The sequence below is a fragment of the Calidris pugnax genome, unplaced genomic scaffold, assembly GCF_001431845.1.
Source record: "Calidris pugnax isolate Ruff unplaced genomic scaffold, ASM143184v1 scaffold70, whole genome shotgun sequence".
Classification (NCBI taxonomy): Eukaryota; Metazoa; Chordata; class Aves; order Charadriiformes; family Scolopacidae; genus Calidris; species Calidris pugnax.
Genome location: NW_015090862.1, coordinates 11,466,286 through 11,484,017, shown reverse-complemented (window position 1 = coordinate 11,484,017; position 17,732 = coordinate 11,466,286). Strand labels below are relative to the sequence as shown.

Here is a 17,732-nt window from a genome sequence, read left to right as displayed (position 1 = left end):
TTCTGTCAACAACTTGGAAAAAAGGATCAGGTCAAACCTAAAACAAGCCAGCCTGTCTGGAAAACAACTTGCCGCCCCTCTGATAGCCTGAAAAAATATTTTTTCAGCTCAGCTGCATTTTTCAGATGCATTTTATGTAGCTGCTCATGTAACTCCACGTGAAGATGAATGAGCCCAGATGTGATTTGAACGTCTAACATCCTCCATTCATCCCCCACCCTGTGTATTTTCCAACCTCATGCTAAGACAGTCTCTGATTTCACAGGCAGGCAAAAGAATGGAATGAACATTTCCTAGGTGATGACAAATTCTAATTAAATTTAAGTGTTGGAGTTATTGCTTAGACTATAAGCTCTTAAGAGCAGAGAGTGATCTTGCTTTTGTTTTTGCTTATATACCCTGAGTTCAAAAGGGTACTGAGGTTCCTACGTGACATTGTTATAAAGTTTCTTCTTATTATGCAGCGGCTGAAGCATGAAACCTGAACACTGACCTTTGTTTTCTACATGCAGGTGAAGGATGTTGTGGGTTATGATGCCCTGGGCCATTGCTTCTTTACAGAGGATGGACCAGAAGAGCGCAACACATTTGATCACTGCCTTGGACTCCTTGTTAAGCCTAGCACTCTGCTCCCCTCCGACCGAGACAGCAGGATGTGCAAGCTGATCACGGAGGGTGCTTACCCAGGGTACATCCCTAAACCCAGGCAGGACTGTAGGTGAGTGGGAGCCTTCCTTTTCTACTTTCTTTTCTTTGCAGGACTTAGCCATAGAAGATAGAATTACATGTATATGATCATGTAGTCCTCTGCAGAGGTCTGGGCTGCGTGCCCCAAAGGTGGGGAGAGCAGTCTCCTCAGGTTCTTTTATACTTATATGTAATTTTCATTTTTAGCTTAAAGTCAGTTGTGATGGTTGCTCCCTCAGATATTGAAAATGTCTCTTTCAAAGTACATAGTGATGCCTTCTGCCTTATGGAGCCTTGATCCCAATGGCTCAGCAAAACGCTGCTGAATTCAAAATGGGCTGGGTTCTGACATCCGTGCTCATTTAAAATGGTAGCTAATTTTAAAAATGCTCCCATTAATTCAGAAATCATTATTTGCAAAGAATGGATACTGTTTAATGGTACAGCATTGGTGTTATGCACTCATGTGTCACAGTCTGCCCGAATTGTGAAACCAAAGTGATATAATAAATGCAGTTCAGCACAGAGTTGGAACTTGCCGATAAAAGATCAAAGACTGTATACACCCATTGGATCTCTTCTAGTCTGTCTATACATGAGCTCATGAAAATGTTTCCATGAGAACTTCTCCAAATTTCTATTTGCCACAAACACTGTATTAAACATGAAGAACGCTGAATGCCTTTAATCTCCCTTTTCGCAAGATCCTTTCGTCTAAGTGTCCTTGCAGATCTGCCAGCTGAGGTTTAGATGAGGATTATAGAAGCATTTGCAATAAGAAGGGATTTTACAAGTTCTTTTGTATTTCTGTTGCCTTGTAGGAAAAAATTCAGGTGAAGTATAGAAGAAACACAACCAGCATGGCCACATAATTAAGCATTGGAATTTTTTTTAGAGGAATTCATGGGTTCTTCATTAGCAGTAATTTTTAAGCACAGGTTAGAGAAATGCCAGTCGCCAATACTGTGGTTTTAGTTGACTGTCATAAGGCAGGGCATGGACTCACTGAACTCCTGAAGGCCATTCTAGCCCTTCTTTCCTTGAATTTCTAGCTGGTTTGCTGCCCCAAAATCAAAGTGGAGAATCTAGGAATATGATTTCATTGGTCATTACTGGCTGTTCAGGGAAACTACTCATTTTGATGCATATCAGGCAGCTAAATAACTTTTTTTTTCTTCCCCTATCCCCTCAGCTCTTCATGAGAAGGTACTAAACTTTTAAAGTAAAACCTGTGTGCTTAGTGGCTAGGCAAGCAGATCCCCAGCTGTAGTCCAGGGAGCACAGCAAGTGGTTTGGAGCAAATCTGTGGAACCACGTTGTTTTCAGAGTGTTTTCCATTAAAAGCTGGAAGTCAAGCTTGCCTTTAAGAGTTTAAAATTGATGGTGGAGGATCTTGAGGACAAGACCCCTGTGCAACAGAGTGGGAGGTCTTCCACAGTGAAGATTTGTCCTGAGACCATGGAGCATTGGTGCTACACTGAAGCTGCTGGGATACAGGAGCACTTTTGCCCATGGCCCATATCTTTCTCTAGGATTTTATTCTGCTGTAGTCGGAGAGGAGGAGGGAGTCTAAAGTGAAAAAAAAAGAGCTAAATTTCTGACCCACAAAAAGTCAATGAAGAAGTCTCTGGAGCCAGACTTCCATCCTGAAAATAAGACAGTTAGAAGCTGATTGATGCCTAGCAGCTAAAAATCTTCAGGGGTTTTCTTTTATTTGGAAATACTCTCAATCTGCTGAGACTATATCAGTATCACCCATTCTGTCCTCAGAACAAACTGGGGTTTTGTCCAAAGAGACATATTTTTAGCTTTTTAGTTTGGCAAGGGAAAGAGATGAATTCATACAAGGCTCTTTTTCACATCTGTGTTTGTTTATAAATTACACTTAATGTCTCCATTCATAAAATAAGAGTTAATCAGCCATTGTCCTCATTTTCCACTGATAAGCCATTTAATAGTCAGAGGGACATATTTTGTGTCATTTTGAAGATTGTTATACGAAAAACCGCTAGGTATGGTAGGCAGAGGTCTAATGAAGATGTCCTACTGCACTTTCATCTGCCATGCCTTCTTTTATAAAAGAATTCGAGGTCTGATAAGAAAAATAGTGTTGTTTTTCACCAGGCTCATCCAGCCTGCAAGTGCTTGAGCACCCTAATGCTACTCCTGGAGCTGGGGCCAAGGCCCCCAGCACAGGGACGAGGGACGAGCACTGGCTGCGGCTCCGTCGGCTTGGAAGAGGCATTACAGGCAGCTGCTGCCAGAAATTAAGACAATAGGATTGTGCCAAATGACACAGTAACCTGCCCAAGCCACGTGGCTCTGAGGAACAGGATCGGGCAGAAAAACAGGTCACTGTGGAAATGCAGTGTCCTTGCCCCTGCCCACGCAGCAGGAGGAATATTGTCTATAAATAATCTCAAATTGTTTCTTTCTAGGTTAGTCCCATGCCTAAAATAGAAAAGTTTTTGTATGTTTTCATGATAAAGTGTCACAAACAGAACTTCGTCTTAGGTTAGCAAAATCAGTTGGCCTAAAGCCCCCGTGAAGTCTTTCATAGCAAGATTAAAGCAGACATAAGAGTTCTGCAGGTTCATCCCCTGCAGGAGGATGCCTCTCACCCAGCAAATTTAGGGAGCCAGTCTGCTGGTTGTAAGCACTGGATGTTTTCCTCACAGAGTTCATGTGCCTGTTGGTTAATGAATGCTGTATGTCACAGGACGGACAGTGATGGATTGGTCTTTCCTCCTTGATGGGAATCTTTCAATTAAGAGTCTTTTATGTGCATTAGACAGATGGAGTCCTTTTGTCCCGAAATAAATGCATAGGAGGGTGGGAGCAAATAAAGTTAATGAATCACAGCAGCTCTTAGAAAAGGCAGGTACCAGGGTACACTTGGAAATCCCTTAAGAGGCAATTCTTTGGGTCCCTTGATTAAACGAGTCTCTAATGAACCTGAGGGCTTATTTGAGGGCAAAGTTCTTTTCTGTGACTTGTGCAACAACATATTTACCTTATCATAAAACATGACGGACATCTGACAGCTTCATAGCAGGCTTGGAATTGCAGTCGAAATTCCTCATTTAATACTTGGGGTTTTAAAAGATAAGGGCATGCTCTCTGTCAAACTGCAGAAGACACGTGGTATGAGAAGGGAAAGGAAAAAAACCCACACATTCCCTTTGCCTCCTAGGCAGGACCCCTTATCTGGGGAGTTATCGGCCCTGTCTCTTCTTGGGGGAGTTGATGGGTGACTCTGGTGTGTGCTCAAAGTGTCATTTTCATGTTATTCTTTGTTTTCCTGACCTGCAGCGCTGTATCCACCTTCTGGATAGCCAACCCCCACAACAACCTTATAAACTGTGCAGCTGCAGGATCTGAAGTGAGTGCAGAAGTTTCTTATTTGGTAACAACAATTCAGACCGGTTACAGCCCTGCATGGCTGAGGCTCTTGCTGGAATAAAACCTGCTTCTGTTACTCAGGCATGTTTCGAAACCACTAGATCGAGACATATGTTAATATGGCTAGTGCCACCAATAAAATATAATGCCTTTCCTTTTGCTCCACACTCTTGTCACTTGCTGTTTCTAGAGCTGGATGGCTTTAACAAAAATTCCCAGCCTTTGCACAGTGTGCAGCCTGAATAAATTAACTAAATGTGACTGTAGAGTCCCAGTGAAGTCTTTGGCACTGATTCTGTTGATTGCAGTACAGTAATGGTGCTCTGAAATTTCAATCAGCACTGATGCTAATTCCACAGGAATTCTTGGTCACATCAGGAGCCTTGATTTTCCTACTAAGACAAATAAACAAGAAAATCAAGCCTTAAACAAAGAGATGTGGTCTTCCTAAAGCTTCTAAATCTCAGTACCTAGATTCAGGCTCCTAAATACATTTTTAGGCAACTAAATAAAAACGATCTGATTTTTAAGACCTGCGCATGCAGTGATAGGAGGACAATAGCAAGATTAAAGCAGACATAAGAGTTCTGCAGGTTCATCCCCTGCAGGAGGATGCCTCTCACCCAGCAAATTTAGGGAGCCAGTCTGCTGGTTGTAAGCACTGGATGTTTTCCTCACAGAGTTCATGTGCCTGTTGGTTAATGAATGCTGTATGTCACAGGACGGACAGTGATGGATTGGTCTTTCCTCCTTGATGGGAATCTTTCAATTAAGAGTCTTTTATGTGCATTAGACAGATGGAGTCCTTTTGTCCCGAAATAAATGCATAGGAGGGTGGGAGCAAATAAAGTTAATGAATCACAGCAGCTCTTAGAAAAGGCAGGTACCAGGGTACACTTGGAAATCCCTTAAGAGGCAATTCTTTGGGTCCCTTGATTAAACGAGTCTCTAATGAACCTGAGGGCTTATTTGAGGGCAAAGTTCTTTTCTGTGACTTGTGCAACAACATATTTACCTTATCATAAAACATGACGGACATCTGACAGCTTCATAGCAGGCTTGGAATTGCAGTCGAAATTCCTCATTTAATACTTGGGGTTTTAAAAGATAAGGGCATGCTCTCTGTCAAACTGCAGAAGACACGTGGTATGAGAAGGGAAAGGAAAAAAACCCACACATTCCCTTTGCCTCCTAGGCAGGACCCCTTATCTGGGGAGTTATCGGCCCTGTCTCTTCTTGGGGGAGTTGATGGGTGACTCTGGTGTGTGCTCAAAGTGTCATTTTCATGTTATTCTTTGTTTTCCTGACCTGCAGCGCTGTATCCACCTTCTGGATAGCCAACCCCCACAACAACCTTATAAACTGTGCAGCTGCGGGATCTGAAGTGAGTGCAGAAGTTTCTTATTTGGTAACAACAATTCAGACCGGTTACAGCCCTGCATGGCTGAGGCTCTTGCTGGAATAAAACCTGCTTCTGTTACTCAGGCATGTTTCGAAACCACTAGATCGAGACATATGTTAATATGGCTAGTGCCACCAATAAAATATAATGCCTTTCCTTTTGCTCCACACTCTTGTCACTTGCTGTTTCTAGAGCTGGATGGCTTTAACAAAAATTCCCAGCCTTTGCACAGTGTGCAGCCTGAATAAATTAACTAAATGTGACTGTGGAGTCCCAGTGAAGTCTTTGGCACTGATTCTGTTGATTGCAGTACAGTAATGGTGCTCTGAAATTTCAATCAGCACTGATGCTAATTCCACAGGAATTCTTGGTCACATCAGGAGCCTTGATTTTCCTACTAAGACAAATAAACAAGAAAATCAAGCCTTAAACAAAGAGATGTGGTCTTCCTAAAGCTTCTAAATCTCAGTACCTAGATTCGGGCTCCTAAATACATTTTTAGGCAACTAAATAAAAACGATCTGATTTTTAAGACCTGCGCATGCAGTGATAGGAGGACATCAGTGTGTGTGTGTGTGTGTGTGTGTGTGATGGAATTCTAAAGTCTCACTTCAATATATAGATGTCAGACCTTAACTTAAGGCACCTTGAAGATGCTAGTTTGGGAGTGTGAATGTGAATGTATGTGTGTGTTAAACTCTTTGCTGCATATAGATATACAGGTCAATGCTGCTAGCTGTGATTTGTCCTGAAATCTTCTGGCGTGTGTCTTGTGGCTTTTCTGATAAATCCTTGGGCTAATGTAGACCAGCAGAGAAGTTCAAGCAAAGGCTCAGCTGTCCATTCTTTTTCTCAGGAAACAGGCTTTTGGTTTGTTCTCCACCACGTGCCGACGGGGCCCTCAGCGGGCATGTATTCCCCTGGCTACTCCGAGCACATGCCGATGGGGAAATTCTCCAACAACCGCGCGCATTCCAACTACCGGGTGAGTCTGCACGCAACGGGAACGCTGCCCTCGGAAAAAAACACCGTCTTCTTGCTCCAGCTCTTTGGGTCTGCAAACCATTAATGCCTGCGCTTTCTGTTTCGCTCGGGGTTGCTGCAAGCTTGTTTGTGTCTGCAGATAAAGCAGCTTGCGTGCTGGCGTGGGAGCTCTCCCAGTCAGCCAGCACCCGCGACGCTTGGCTCGTGGGCATTCGCAAGAGGCTCTTCCCTCTGCTCAGGCTGCTCCTCTGCTTCTGCACTCCTAAAATAGTGCCTCCAGGAGCATCTATTGGCAGCTTGTCTAATTATAGAGCTCAACCGCCAATGTTAGCAATTAACTGAGCAGCTTCTAGAGGGATAAATACAGGCCACTGTGTCTAATCGCCTTCTCTTTACTTATTTACCCTTAGCGTGCCATGTGGCAGGGCTGTGTCTTACTGTCACCAAGGGCTTCAAGCTGCAGCAGTGTGTTTGTGTGTATGGGGACACATGCAGTTAAAAGAGTTTCTTGTAGTTTCTTGAAATTTGCAGCAATTTTGGGGGTATATGCAAGTTTGGATAGTCCTGGCAGCCCTCCGCTTCACAAGCTACTAAAAGAAGCAGTTTTTAGGACGTGCAGCTGACTTGGGCTTAGAACAATTGAAGGCAGAGCCTGCAGATGGAAAGACCTGTAGATTATATAAATGTACTGTAATATTGCATTTCTCTTTTCTTTTAGGCTGGAATGATCATTGATAATGGTGTCAAAACCACTCCAGCCTCAGCCAAGGACAAAAGGCCTATCCTGACACTGATTTCTGGGAGGTAAAGTGTTTTGCACAGTTTGGTTTGGAAAAGACTTCTCTTATAGCACTGACTGAAAGCTCTGAAATTGCCCCTAAGGAAGCTGACAGGAATCATTGCTATCCCTTTGGGGTGGCTGTTATTGAGGAAAGGTCTTCACTTAGATTTACAACTTTCTAACTTCATCTTCTCCATTCCCCTTCCCGAGGGATGCCCAGCACCCACACCCTTCTGGTTTTGTCCCTGCTGTTGATCCATCCATTTAGGACATGCCTGAACAGGGAGAGCTTATGCAACGGATTTCACACTTTGATTTCAAATTTCTGACTAGTTCCAAACCTGACACTGCAATAATAATTAACAATTGAATACACAGAGTGACCCTTCATCTCTGCCGCAGTGCACCACCTCTGTGTGGCATAATGGAGTCATTTAGAAATGCTGGAAACCTCTCCAGACAGCTCGTCATATCGACAGACCTACCATGAACTGGTGGCTTCTGAGAGTCCCCACTCTTTCCCCAAAGCCGACCCCAGTGAGGAGGCTGATATAAGCAGAGGGCTTCTTGGGCACCCAGGTGTAATAGTGGGAAGACCACATGTGTACCCTTTTATCTCACTAGAGGTTGACTTTGGCTGTTAACTTAGTTACCAACCCCAGGGAGAGAAAAGAACTTAAATATTCCCAAATTTCATAGTTTGCTTTCCTGACAGACCAATTGCCTCCAGTTGCACCCAACCTGTGTTCCCCCATGACAGAAGAAACCATGTAGGGAGGAGGAACCTGCTGAAAACCTCTGCTCAGCAGGGGAAAATGAGCACTTTTTCCTTTTCTCCTTTCCATCTCTGGGGTGTGGGTTACCCAGATGGCTGTACTCACACACTGGGCCAGCATTGTAAGGGTGAGATGAGCTCCTCCCCAGGAGAACCCAGCCAGCAGCTCAGCTATCAGTTATCCGAGATCCACATCACCCCAGTGCCCATCTAGCAGCTGAGGCTAAAAGATGTTAAAAAGTGAATATTATTTACATTATTTATTCAATGATAAAAGTAACTGCTAAAAAATAATTTATTAAAACCAGCCTGCTCTGCAAGTACCTCTGTATTCTCTTGGGAGCCTGATGCTGCCATATAGCAGCATATGGAAAACCATATATCTGAACATGTGTCTTGGGAAACTACCTGCTGCCACAGGCACAGTAAGTGATTACAAAAGGCAATTTGTCCCTTGCCATACAAGGGCAGGAATGACCCCTGGAAGCCAAGCAATTAATAATGTAGTCATGTTTATGCTCGGGGATTACCCACCAGCACAGGCTGTGGCTCAGATTATTTATATCGGTTTCCACTTTTCGTGTGTCAAGACTGAATAAATGATTATAGCTGGGCTGGCTGGGGCAAACTTTGAGGTAGGCTGGGCAGTTACAGAGTTGGAGAGATTATTCCGCATCCTGTTACAGCATTAAATATCTCTGCCAAATTCTGTACTCTGTAGTGTTTCTTTAGTTACACATGGATGTGAATGAAACTGGAATCTATCTCAAAATATCTGTATTTAACAATGTCTGGGGAATTCACAAGGGCTGATACTAAATCTCTCTCTGAAAGCAAATGCACAGCGATGAAGCTGCCAAAGCAATATTCATTTACTGGAACCCTATCAGCCTGATGCTCAGTTTTAGATTGATATGATGGCTTATTAAGCAAAGCAAAGCGCTATTGAATATCTGTTAGCGATTTGACAGCTTGGCCTCGCTACCCATTGTTGAGGCATGAATTTTAATCTCTGGACCATCCGTTGCTGGCACTGAGTTGGATACTCATCTGTCAGCTTTTCTAAGCTGCGTAGTATGATGGAAGATGCTCCTTCAGTAGCGAAAGGAAGAGCTGTGCCTCAGGACCGGGTAAATGACAGCTGAGCTCAGCATCACCCTGGTGAGCCAGAGCCTTGCTGGGGTCCTGTGGCAATAGCGGTGGCTGACAGGCAGCAGCTGAGGGAACACATTGCTGCAGCTCCCACTTGTGTCTGCTTTTTCCCTGCGTCGGGTCAGCATTTCATCATACTTGAGAACTTCAGAGTTAATAAATCTTGTACGTGTGTCCTGGGTAATTCAGAGTGGGAATAGTAAAGGACATACTCTCAGCCCCTCTCCAAGATGTTTTCGTTCCTTTCCACAGCAAGGAAAAATTGGCAGTGGTACTCATTGCCACAGTATAGCCAAGGTTAGGAGATAAGAATGCTCAAAAGGGAAAACAAAAAGAATATTTATCTAAATAACAGGAATATGCTAACGGATAACAGTAAGGGACTAAAAAATATCTCGGACTTTTGGGAGCAATAATAAACTTTCCATGCTTTCAGCAGTGTATCAGCAACACTATAATGGAAAGGTGAAAGGAAACTTGGAGCGGGTCTTTACAACTGCCTCGCCTGGACTGTCCTTCCCTTGGCAGTTGGGTCTGGCCGTTGCTGCTTGACGAGACACGCTACTTGGATGGACTGTTGTCCCAACGCCGTTCCTGAGTTAGCAGAAACCAGATGTTTAGCAGGGCCGTGCACTGAGCAAGGCTACCTTCCCTCGCCAACCTTTCTTCTCTCCTTCTGGTTGCAGATACAGCCCACACAAAGACGCCGATCCTTTGAAGCCCAGGGAACCTGCAATAATTGAACGCTTTATTGCCTACAAGAATCAGGATCACGGGGCCTGGCTGCGGGGTGGAGATGTGTGGCTGGACAACTGCCAGTGAGTTTTGCCTTATTTCAACTCTCAGAGTTCAGCCTGGTGTTTATGGCGAGCATAGCTGTGGTTCAGACTATTTATATTGCTTTGCACCTTCCGTATGGCCAAGATTGGAATAAAGATGAAACGTTAAGTAAGCACAGGCATTATTTTACACAAACAAAACCTGCTTTGTCTGAACAGAAGATCCCTCCCATTGTTTCTCTGTGTGATGCTAACGGGCATTCAAAAATGGTCACATACACAGAGACAGAGGCAGATGCAAATAATTAAAAATAAAAACTAAATTTTTTTTTACATGAAAAATGAGGCGCTTTGAAAAGAAAGCAGCAAAATCCACCACTTTCCCTGACTAAGCCTGGTCACAGATCAGTTTTATGTGGTTCACTGTTATGCTGAATAAGCGAGACCAACGAAGCAGACATAAAACTATGCATCATACCAGCAAGGGAGAGAGACTGGACAAGTGTGTGTTGTGCTCTTTGAAGGCTGTTTCCTGCACTGGTCAGAACAGATATTTGTTTTGCACTTGAAACCAGATGAACTTCTACAGTTTCTTTTGCTGAGCCAGGCTCTTGATACCAACCTCAATGAAGAAAGAGGAGAAAAAGGAAAAAGCTACTTTACAAGGCACATTGTGATAACTCCTGCAGGAATAGCCGTCACAGTGTTATCTGGTGTCCAACTCCTGGCCAGAGCTGCCTTACCTTCGAGTGACCCAAACCTCTTAAAGCACCTGGTGGTATAAGTGGCTCTAGCCATGGGTCAGGTTGGTGAGAGTGAGACTGTCGCAGAACGGTCAGAAATGTAATATTAAGTAATACCATTTATGCTTCTTATGAACTTATGAACCAGAAGTACCCAGTGCACTTCATGGCCCACAAGAATTGTCTTCACAGATCACATTCATGTCATTGAGACATTGACATTGCTTATGGAGCACACGCAGCGTAGGGAGGCTGCTGGAAGACCCAGTACTTCATCTGTTTCCCAGCCAGCCTATCAGCGCATGTGAATTCGAGGAAGCAGTCATCAAACTGTAATGGTCTTTATAGCCACAGTAATTTCCTTTTCTATTGCTACGGAAAGACTTATGTATTGCATTAACAAACCAAATGTTAATGTGGCATGTAGTATGTAAACTGCAGAGTGCGTTCCTGGGGCTGGAGAGAGGCAAGGGGAGGCGATAGCGTGTAAAGGGCCGCCACCTACAGACAGAAACAGGACAAAGTTGGGTTTTTTGTTCTGCTGCGGGCTCTCCCCTCCTGTTTTTGCTGAGATCAGTGACAGACGTGTTAAGAGTGACACCTACGTGGAGATACCATCAAGACTTTCTCATGCTATCATATTAATTGTAGTCTTCCTATAAGCAGTAGTCATGGGCCGACAGTTGTGATTATTTATCTCATCTAAAAGCTTTGGAATTTCAGCAAAATGGAAAGACATTTCAATCTTCTTTTTCTTTTTTTCTTTTTAATAAGAAAGATCTGATCTCTGTCTTCCTGTTGATGAAAGAGAAGCCAGGCTTCTCTGTTTTAATAACAGTTCCTCTTGTAAAGTTATTTCATGGAAGCAGTATGTGATACATGAACATGGAGGAGCACAGAGGTGCACGTTAAGGCAAAGCGCTATTAAATAATAAAAGCCAATTAGAGTGAGAGATAAGCGTGATCTTTCTAACAGTGAAAAGAACATGGTCATTAGACACAGGGAAAAAAGCTTTATCAGACAAGTAAACTATGCCCAATGATCACACCAGCTTAACCTCAGCTCGGAGCAATCAGGTGCATGTCTGCTGTTTCATATGACCTGCATATACTTCAAGATGTGCCAAAAAATCTTCCAAAACTAGACAGGGATCAAACCTGAACAAGGCTGAGCCTCCCCATGGGCACCGTTCAGTAATTAAGCCCTGATGCCCTCCACCTCATTGGTTTGGTTACTTTAGTTTGACATGAAAAAGAAACCCCAAACCTCTTCTGAAGCATCTCCCTTCTCTTTGCAGGTTTGCTGACAACGGCATTGGCCTGACCTTGGCGAGGTAAGTGCGGGGCAGGCTGTGCTGCAGCCTGGGGCACAGCTGGTGGGGGTGGCTGTGAGCAGCCCCTTCACCTCCAGCCTTTCCTTCCCAGCGGCGGGACTTTCCCTCATGATGACGGCTCAAAGCAAGAAATCAAGAACAGCCTGTTTGTTGGCGAGAGTGGAAACCTGGGCACTGAGACGATGGACAACGAGATTTGGGGACCTGGAGGCCTGGATCACCGAGGAAGGACCCTGCCCATCGGCCCGTAAGTTCAGCTCAGCACATCAAAGCACTCTCTGTTCCCACTCCCGGTGCAAACTCCAGCCCAGTGTGGTTTCTTCAACACTGTTCAGTTTAATAACCATTACACAGAAAGGATTTGGTTTCATGTCTCCCGATCCCAAAGTTCTCACTGTGCAGCTGCTGCTGGCAGGTACATACTTGCAGGCTGCCAAGACAGCATCAAGCTCCTCTTGCCTTCCCCTCCCCTTTGCAAACAGAGCTGAAAAGACAGCACAGGGACTGTGTGCTACCTGGGCACTTCTCTGTATGTGGTGGAGCAATGTGGCAGTCTCTGTCCACGTCAGCTGCCAGGAAAGTTCATAGAAGCCCTTTCCTGGGCTTGGGCTGGCCCAGATGTGGTCATAGATGTCCTCAGAGCTGCTGTGACTATTGCTGCTGTGCTACAGGAATTTGATGCCTTTGTTAAATAGTTTTGAAACGGCCAGTGAACTTCGTGTGTGGCCTCTTCCTAGACCTTAGTCCTACAGATTGGTTTGCAAGTGCAATAATATTTTGTTGTTATTCCTAAAAACATAGTTATCCTAACAGTAGCTCTACAGTGAACAAACAGCTCAGCTGATTTTTTCCTGCCATATTATGTACCTCAACTTTGCTTGTCATTAGCAATACAGGAGGCTTATTATTAACTATAGTAATACTGAAAACCCAATCTGCTATGACTGTCTAATATCCTTTTGTATATACATGTGGGCATATCTCATCTTGGGTGTTGGGTGCAGAAGTTCAGAGGGACAGAAAAAATGCACAGAAGCAGGGAAACCTGGTCCAAGGGCAACCATTCATATGAGGAAGGAGGGATCAAATTTATTTATCATAAGTGAAATTTGAACTACCTTATGTTGGCCTCTTAAAGAGTTTAAGTATCTCATTCACTTAATCAATGTGAAAAATTGTGTCTTCTTTACCTTGCAGATGATACCAGGAAAGGCTGTTCTTCAGCCTTCACTTCTTTTCAGCCCTTTAGATTCTAAGACCTTTCCTTGTTGTCAAATCTATTTTTTATTGCAGTTGGGTTGCACTGTTTGTTTCCAAGCTCCTTTGAAAGATGTAGTGGGACTTCTTTTAGCCCTGCTGTTACTCGGCCCAAGGAGTCTGCACGGCTCTGATGAGTTTCAGGTTTCGCTGCTGCAGAACTCATTTCTGATGGCAAACATGGATTTATTCAGTTTTAGCTCAATGCTTTGGCATTGCTGTAAGTTCTTTCCCTTGAGAAGCACAGACCAAATAAAGATGATCTGTTCAGACATGAGAGAACTTGAGCTGAACTTGTAAGGATAAGAGGACTTCACAGACCTAAAAAGGAGGGAAATCCCTTCTCTTCCAAAACATGAGCTCAGGAGTCACCTTAAAGGCCACGAAAAATGGAAGCAGCTGAGAAACAAGTGCTGCGGGACTATACATGTCTAGAATACATTCTCATCCTCACGCTAATGCGTCGTGACCAAGTCTCTCTGTCTCCTCCAAATGTGTTTTAGGGATTTTCCCATTCGAGGAATTCAGTTCTACGACGGACCAATCAATGTCCAGAACTGCACCTTCCGCAAATTCGCTGCCCTGGACGGGCGGCACACGAGTGCCCTGGCCTTCCGGCTCAACAACGCCTGGCAGAGCTGCCCCAACAACAACGTCACCGACATCCATTTTGAAGACGTCCCTGTGAGTTATTCCTCCCAGAAAGGCCTTTTCCAGTTGGCTGGGGAATGGGGCTGTGGGTAAAAAGGGTGTAGCAGCCTTTAGAATAAAACAGGAGATCTTCAGGAGGTTGCCCACTATCTTTGCCAGAAGTTTAACAAGGAGGGCGGCAGCTAAGAAAGGGAAAATTGGATGAGAGAAATAACAAGAAAATCCAATTCTCTGGCAGGTTTGCGGCAAACCAGAAGCAAGCACCAGTTTAAAAAAAAATAGTGACATTCAAGTGGAAATCATTTCCACTTCTGTGTGTCTCAGAAACGACTGAAATAGGGAGAAGTATCTGCCCCCTTATTTTCAACAGCAGTATAATATTAAAGAAACAACAGAGGGAAGTCTGTTGTGGAAGGTCTAGCTCACCTAGAAGCAGAAAATACTGATTTTGGGAAACAGCCAGTGAAACTGAGCCAACACAGAGTAATTCTGCAGCTCTGCACACCAGGGTAATTCCATGGACTCCAGTTCTACAGACATAAATGAGAGCAGAGCTCAGCCAAAAAGGGTCTGCCAAGCTTTGAATTACAGTATGAACTTTTGGTGCTGGTCAGAACCTGTCCTGGGGTCTGTGCTTTTGAGTTATTTTTGTATTTGCTTGCACACATATGTGCTAACTGGTTTGCTGAGGTTCACCTCTAGCAGCTGTTAAATCCAACTGCCAAACATCACAAACAAATAAATAAATAAAGTGGTTGGGACTGAAATGGGTTGGGTTGCTTAACTTTCAAAAAATTAGCAGACTTGCTTGCATGTCAGGAAAAGCGCTGACTAGCAATCCTTGTGCCAAATGGGATGAGAAAGGCAAAATTCCCCTAAAAGTGTTGGTCGGTCATTCTCTCACGTTGCAGCAGGCAGGCTGGTGACATGACATTTATTTATTCTGGATAAAAATATCAGTCTGAAGTTGCCTGAGCAGTCATTTCCCAGGGGAGGTCCCTGATTGTTCCCAGCATCAGTGGGACTTTATGTGGCTTTGGAACCTTAAAAATATATCAGCAGACAACAAGTGAAGTGGCTCTAGTGAAATTGCCCCGTCTCCTGAACCTTCCTCCAGAATTTTAAAACAAACCTTCTCACAGCTGAGGCTGAAATTCTGGTTGTTTTAGCCTTTCCCTCACAGTCAGCGGGGAAATCTGTGTCTGCTCTGTCTGACAAATCAAACACACTTTTTCAGTGTATGACCCAGCTCTACACTGACTTTGGGCTTAACGAAGAGGGAGGGTGCAGGCAGAGACAATCCTGGTATGGCTGTACCAAGTGGCAGTGATGTTCCTCCCAGCTAACAAGATCAGCTCAGCTGAAAATTATTTTGGTGCTTTCATCTTTGGATGGTCAGTTTCAGAAGCTCATAGTTTTGTTGCCACATAACTGCTGCTTCAGAGGACCTACAACCCCAGGATCATCTGGAGTCATGGAGCCTCAGAGCCATTGAATATCAAGCCTACCATGTCTCAGGCTGAGCAGCCAATATCTGTGGCCATTTAAAGAATGGTGCTGTTGGTGCATACACAGATTTCTTCATGCACAAATTGACCCACAAACCCAACACTATTTCTTGTCCAAGCTACTTTCCAATGCCAAATAAAATCAGAAAATGGGTCCTTTGAGCCACTCTAGTGACTGTAGACACTCTGTATTGTAAGTGATTAATTCCTTTCTGGAGATGTAAATGCATTTCACTGTTTTGTTTAGATTACCTCAAGAGTCTTCTTTGGAGAACCTGGACCCTGGTTCAATGATCTGGATATGGACGGTGATAAGACATCAGTTTTTCATGACGTAGACGGTTCTGTGTCAGAATATCCAGGCTCATACCTGATAAAAGAAGATAACTGGTTAATCAAGCACCCTGACTGCATTGACGTGCCTGACTGGAGAGGTTCCATCTGCAGTGGACACTTTGCACAGGTAAAGCTGCTAACCTTGCGGTATCATTATCGCTTTATTTTATTTTAAATTTCTTGGCACTGTAAAGCTTGACCTTTAGAAATGGACTTTCTTCAGAGTTCTCAGGGTTTATTTATCTGCATGTCTGCGCAGGTGGTTTTGAACATGAGGATACTGTGGTACATTTTCAGAGACTTTGGCCTTGACTGTTAACAGCTCTAACAACTTCTGCCTGAAGCCCCCTAAGAGTTCCATGAGCATTAACAGATTAATATTCATAAATCTATGGGCTGTTGGCTAGGTATTTTTCCTTGATTTATGGAAGGAAGTGTTGCCCACAGTGTTATGGGAAATGTGCTGAGGAGTCAAAATTAGACTTCAGCTCTCATGATCTTTCATCCTGTTGTGTAACCACCAAACCATTCTTCCTACCACACAGGCTCCGAGTGCTGCCACCTTCAGAGTGCCCTCAATTTCCTCTGATGAGTAGTGCCTGTTTTTGTTTTAGGTGTTGCAACTGTTGTTTTTCTCCATGTAGTGCTACTAAAGCCAATTTGTAACCACTGGGCTGGTTTTCCTGCTTCTGAAATCCAGACAGAAAGGTCCTTGTTCAGGAGGAGTCAGATGTCTGAGGTAGATACTGTCCCACTGCTGAGGGTTGCCACTAACACTGTGAAATACCCTCATGCGGGCCTCTTTGAAGCCTTGACTGACACATAGTCTTGAACTCAGCCAATGAGGAAATGATCCTTCTTTTTTCCTGAAAACAGTTTACTTTGTTGAAAAGGAAGCCTAAGAAATTGAACATAAGTGTACGGCGAACAGGTCACTGCTGGAGTCACAGGCTTGGCACCAGTTCATGTCTATTGAGTAGTTGTGCCTTTAATGTTTTACTGTCGTTCATTAAACCCTTGGTGATGTTTTTTTTTAATCTAGATATACATCCAAGCCTACAAGCCGGCCAACCTGAAAATGAAAATAATAAAAAATGACTACTACAATCACCCACTCTACTTGGAAGGGGCTTTAAGCAAGAGCACTCATTACCAGCAATATCAGCCAGTCATAACTCTGAGGAAAGGCTACACCATCCATTGGGACAAGACAGCCCCTGAAGAGCTGGCCATATGGCTCATCAACTTCAACAAGTGAGTGATCCGACCAAATTCCAACATTCCAGCTCAATAACAGCCCCGCACATTTTTAATGGATGAGGTCATCATCTTATGAGCACTTCCAGAATGAACATGTTTGTTCCAGGAAGTCCATTGAGTTCACCATCTTTCCATTTGACCTTTCAGATTCCTGCTTCCTCTCCTGGGAAGCCCTGCAAGATAATGTGATTCATTTTTAGAAGCCTAGAGCTAATTCATTCCTGGTGCATGGAAGTCACAGGTGTAGAAGTCAGGAGCAGATCTGACCCACATTGCTTAACTAACCCATGGTTGTTATGTCTAATTTACATTGCATTTATTCATCCCACACCATTAAAATTTTAACTGGCCAGGAAAAAATTAAGTTCCATTTCAGAGTGAATTATTTACTTTGGCTTCTAGCATGCCCAGGAAAATAATAGTCATGTGTTGACTTGTTATAATATGGGTCTTTGCTATTTTTAGGAACGACTGGATCCAAGTAGGATTTTGCTATCCTAAAGGGACAACATTTTCCATTCTCTCAGACATCCACAATCGTCTCTTGAAGAAAACGTACAAAACTGGAACCTTCTATAGAACCTCTCAGATGGAGAAACTGGAGCACAGATATCCTAGCAAAGGATACTACTACTGGGATGAGGACACTGGGTAAGGAAGCAGGTCTTGCTGATTTGGACA

The 17,732-nt window shown here is 43.8% G+C and overlaps 1 protein-coding gene across 3 annotated transcripts in view; it reads left to right on the top strand.

Annotated features, from left to right (window-relative positions):
- CEMIP (cell migration inducing protein, hyaluronan binding) overlaps nt 1-17,732 on the top strand; it is a 116,600-nt gene that overhangs the window by 88,895 nt on the left and 9,973 nt on the right. For 2 of the 3 annotated variants that reach the window (XM_014944621.1, XM_014944620.1), the window contains exons 14-24: nt 513-718; nt 5,404-5,473; nt 6,348-6,476; nt 7,194-7,279; nt 9,870-10,001; nt 12,004-12,039; nt 12,131-12,286; nt 13,800-13,980; nt 15,703-15,918; nt 16,834-17,045; nt 17,517-17,702. In XM_014944621.1, the coding sequence (XP_014800107.1) occupies nt 513-718; nt 5,404-5,473; nt 6,348-6,476; nt 7,194-7,279; nt 9,870-10,001; nt 12,004-12,039; nt 12,131-12,286; nt 13,800-13,980; nt 15,703-15,918; nt 16,834-17,045; nt 17,517-17,702 (1,610 nt within the window). Of the gene's footprint in view, nt 1-512; nt 719-3,999; nt 4,070-5,403; nt 5,474-6,347; nt 6,477-7,193; nt 7,280-9,869; nt 10,002-12,003; nt 12,040-12,130; nt 12,287-13,799; nt 13,981-15,702; nt 15,919-16,833; nt 17,046-17,516; nt 17,703-17,732 lie in introns of all 3 variants that reach the window. The other variant, XM_014944622.1, reaches the window with a different exon arrangement.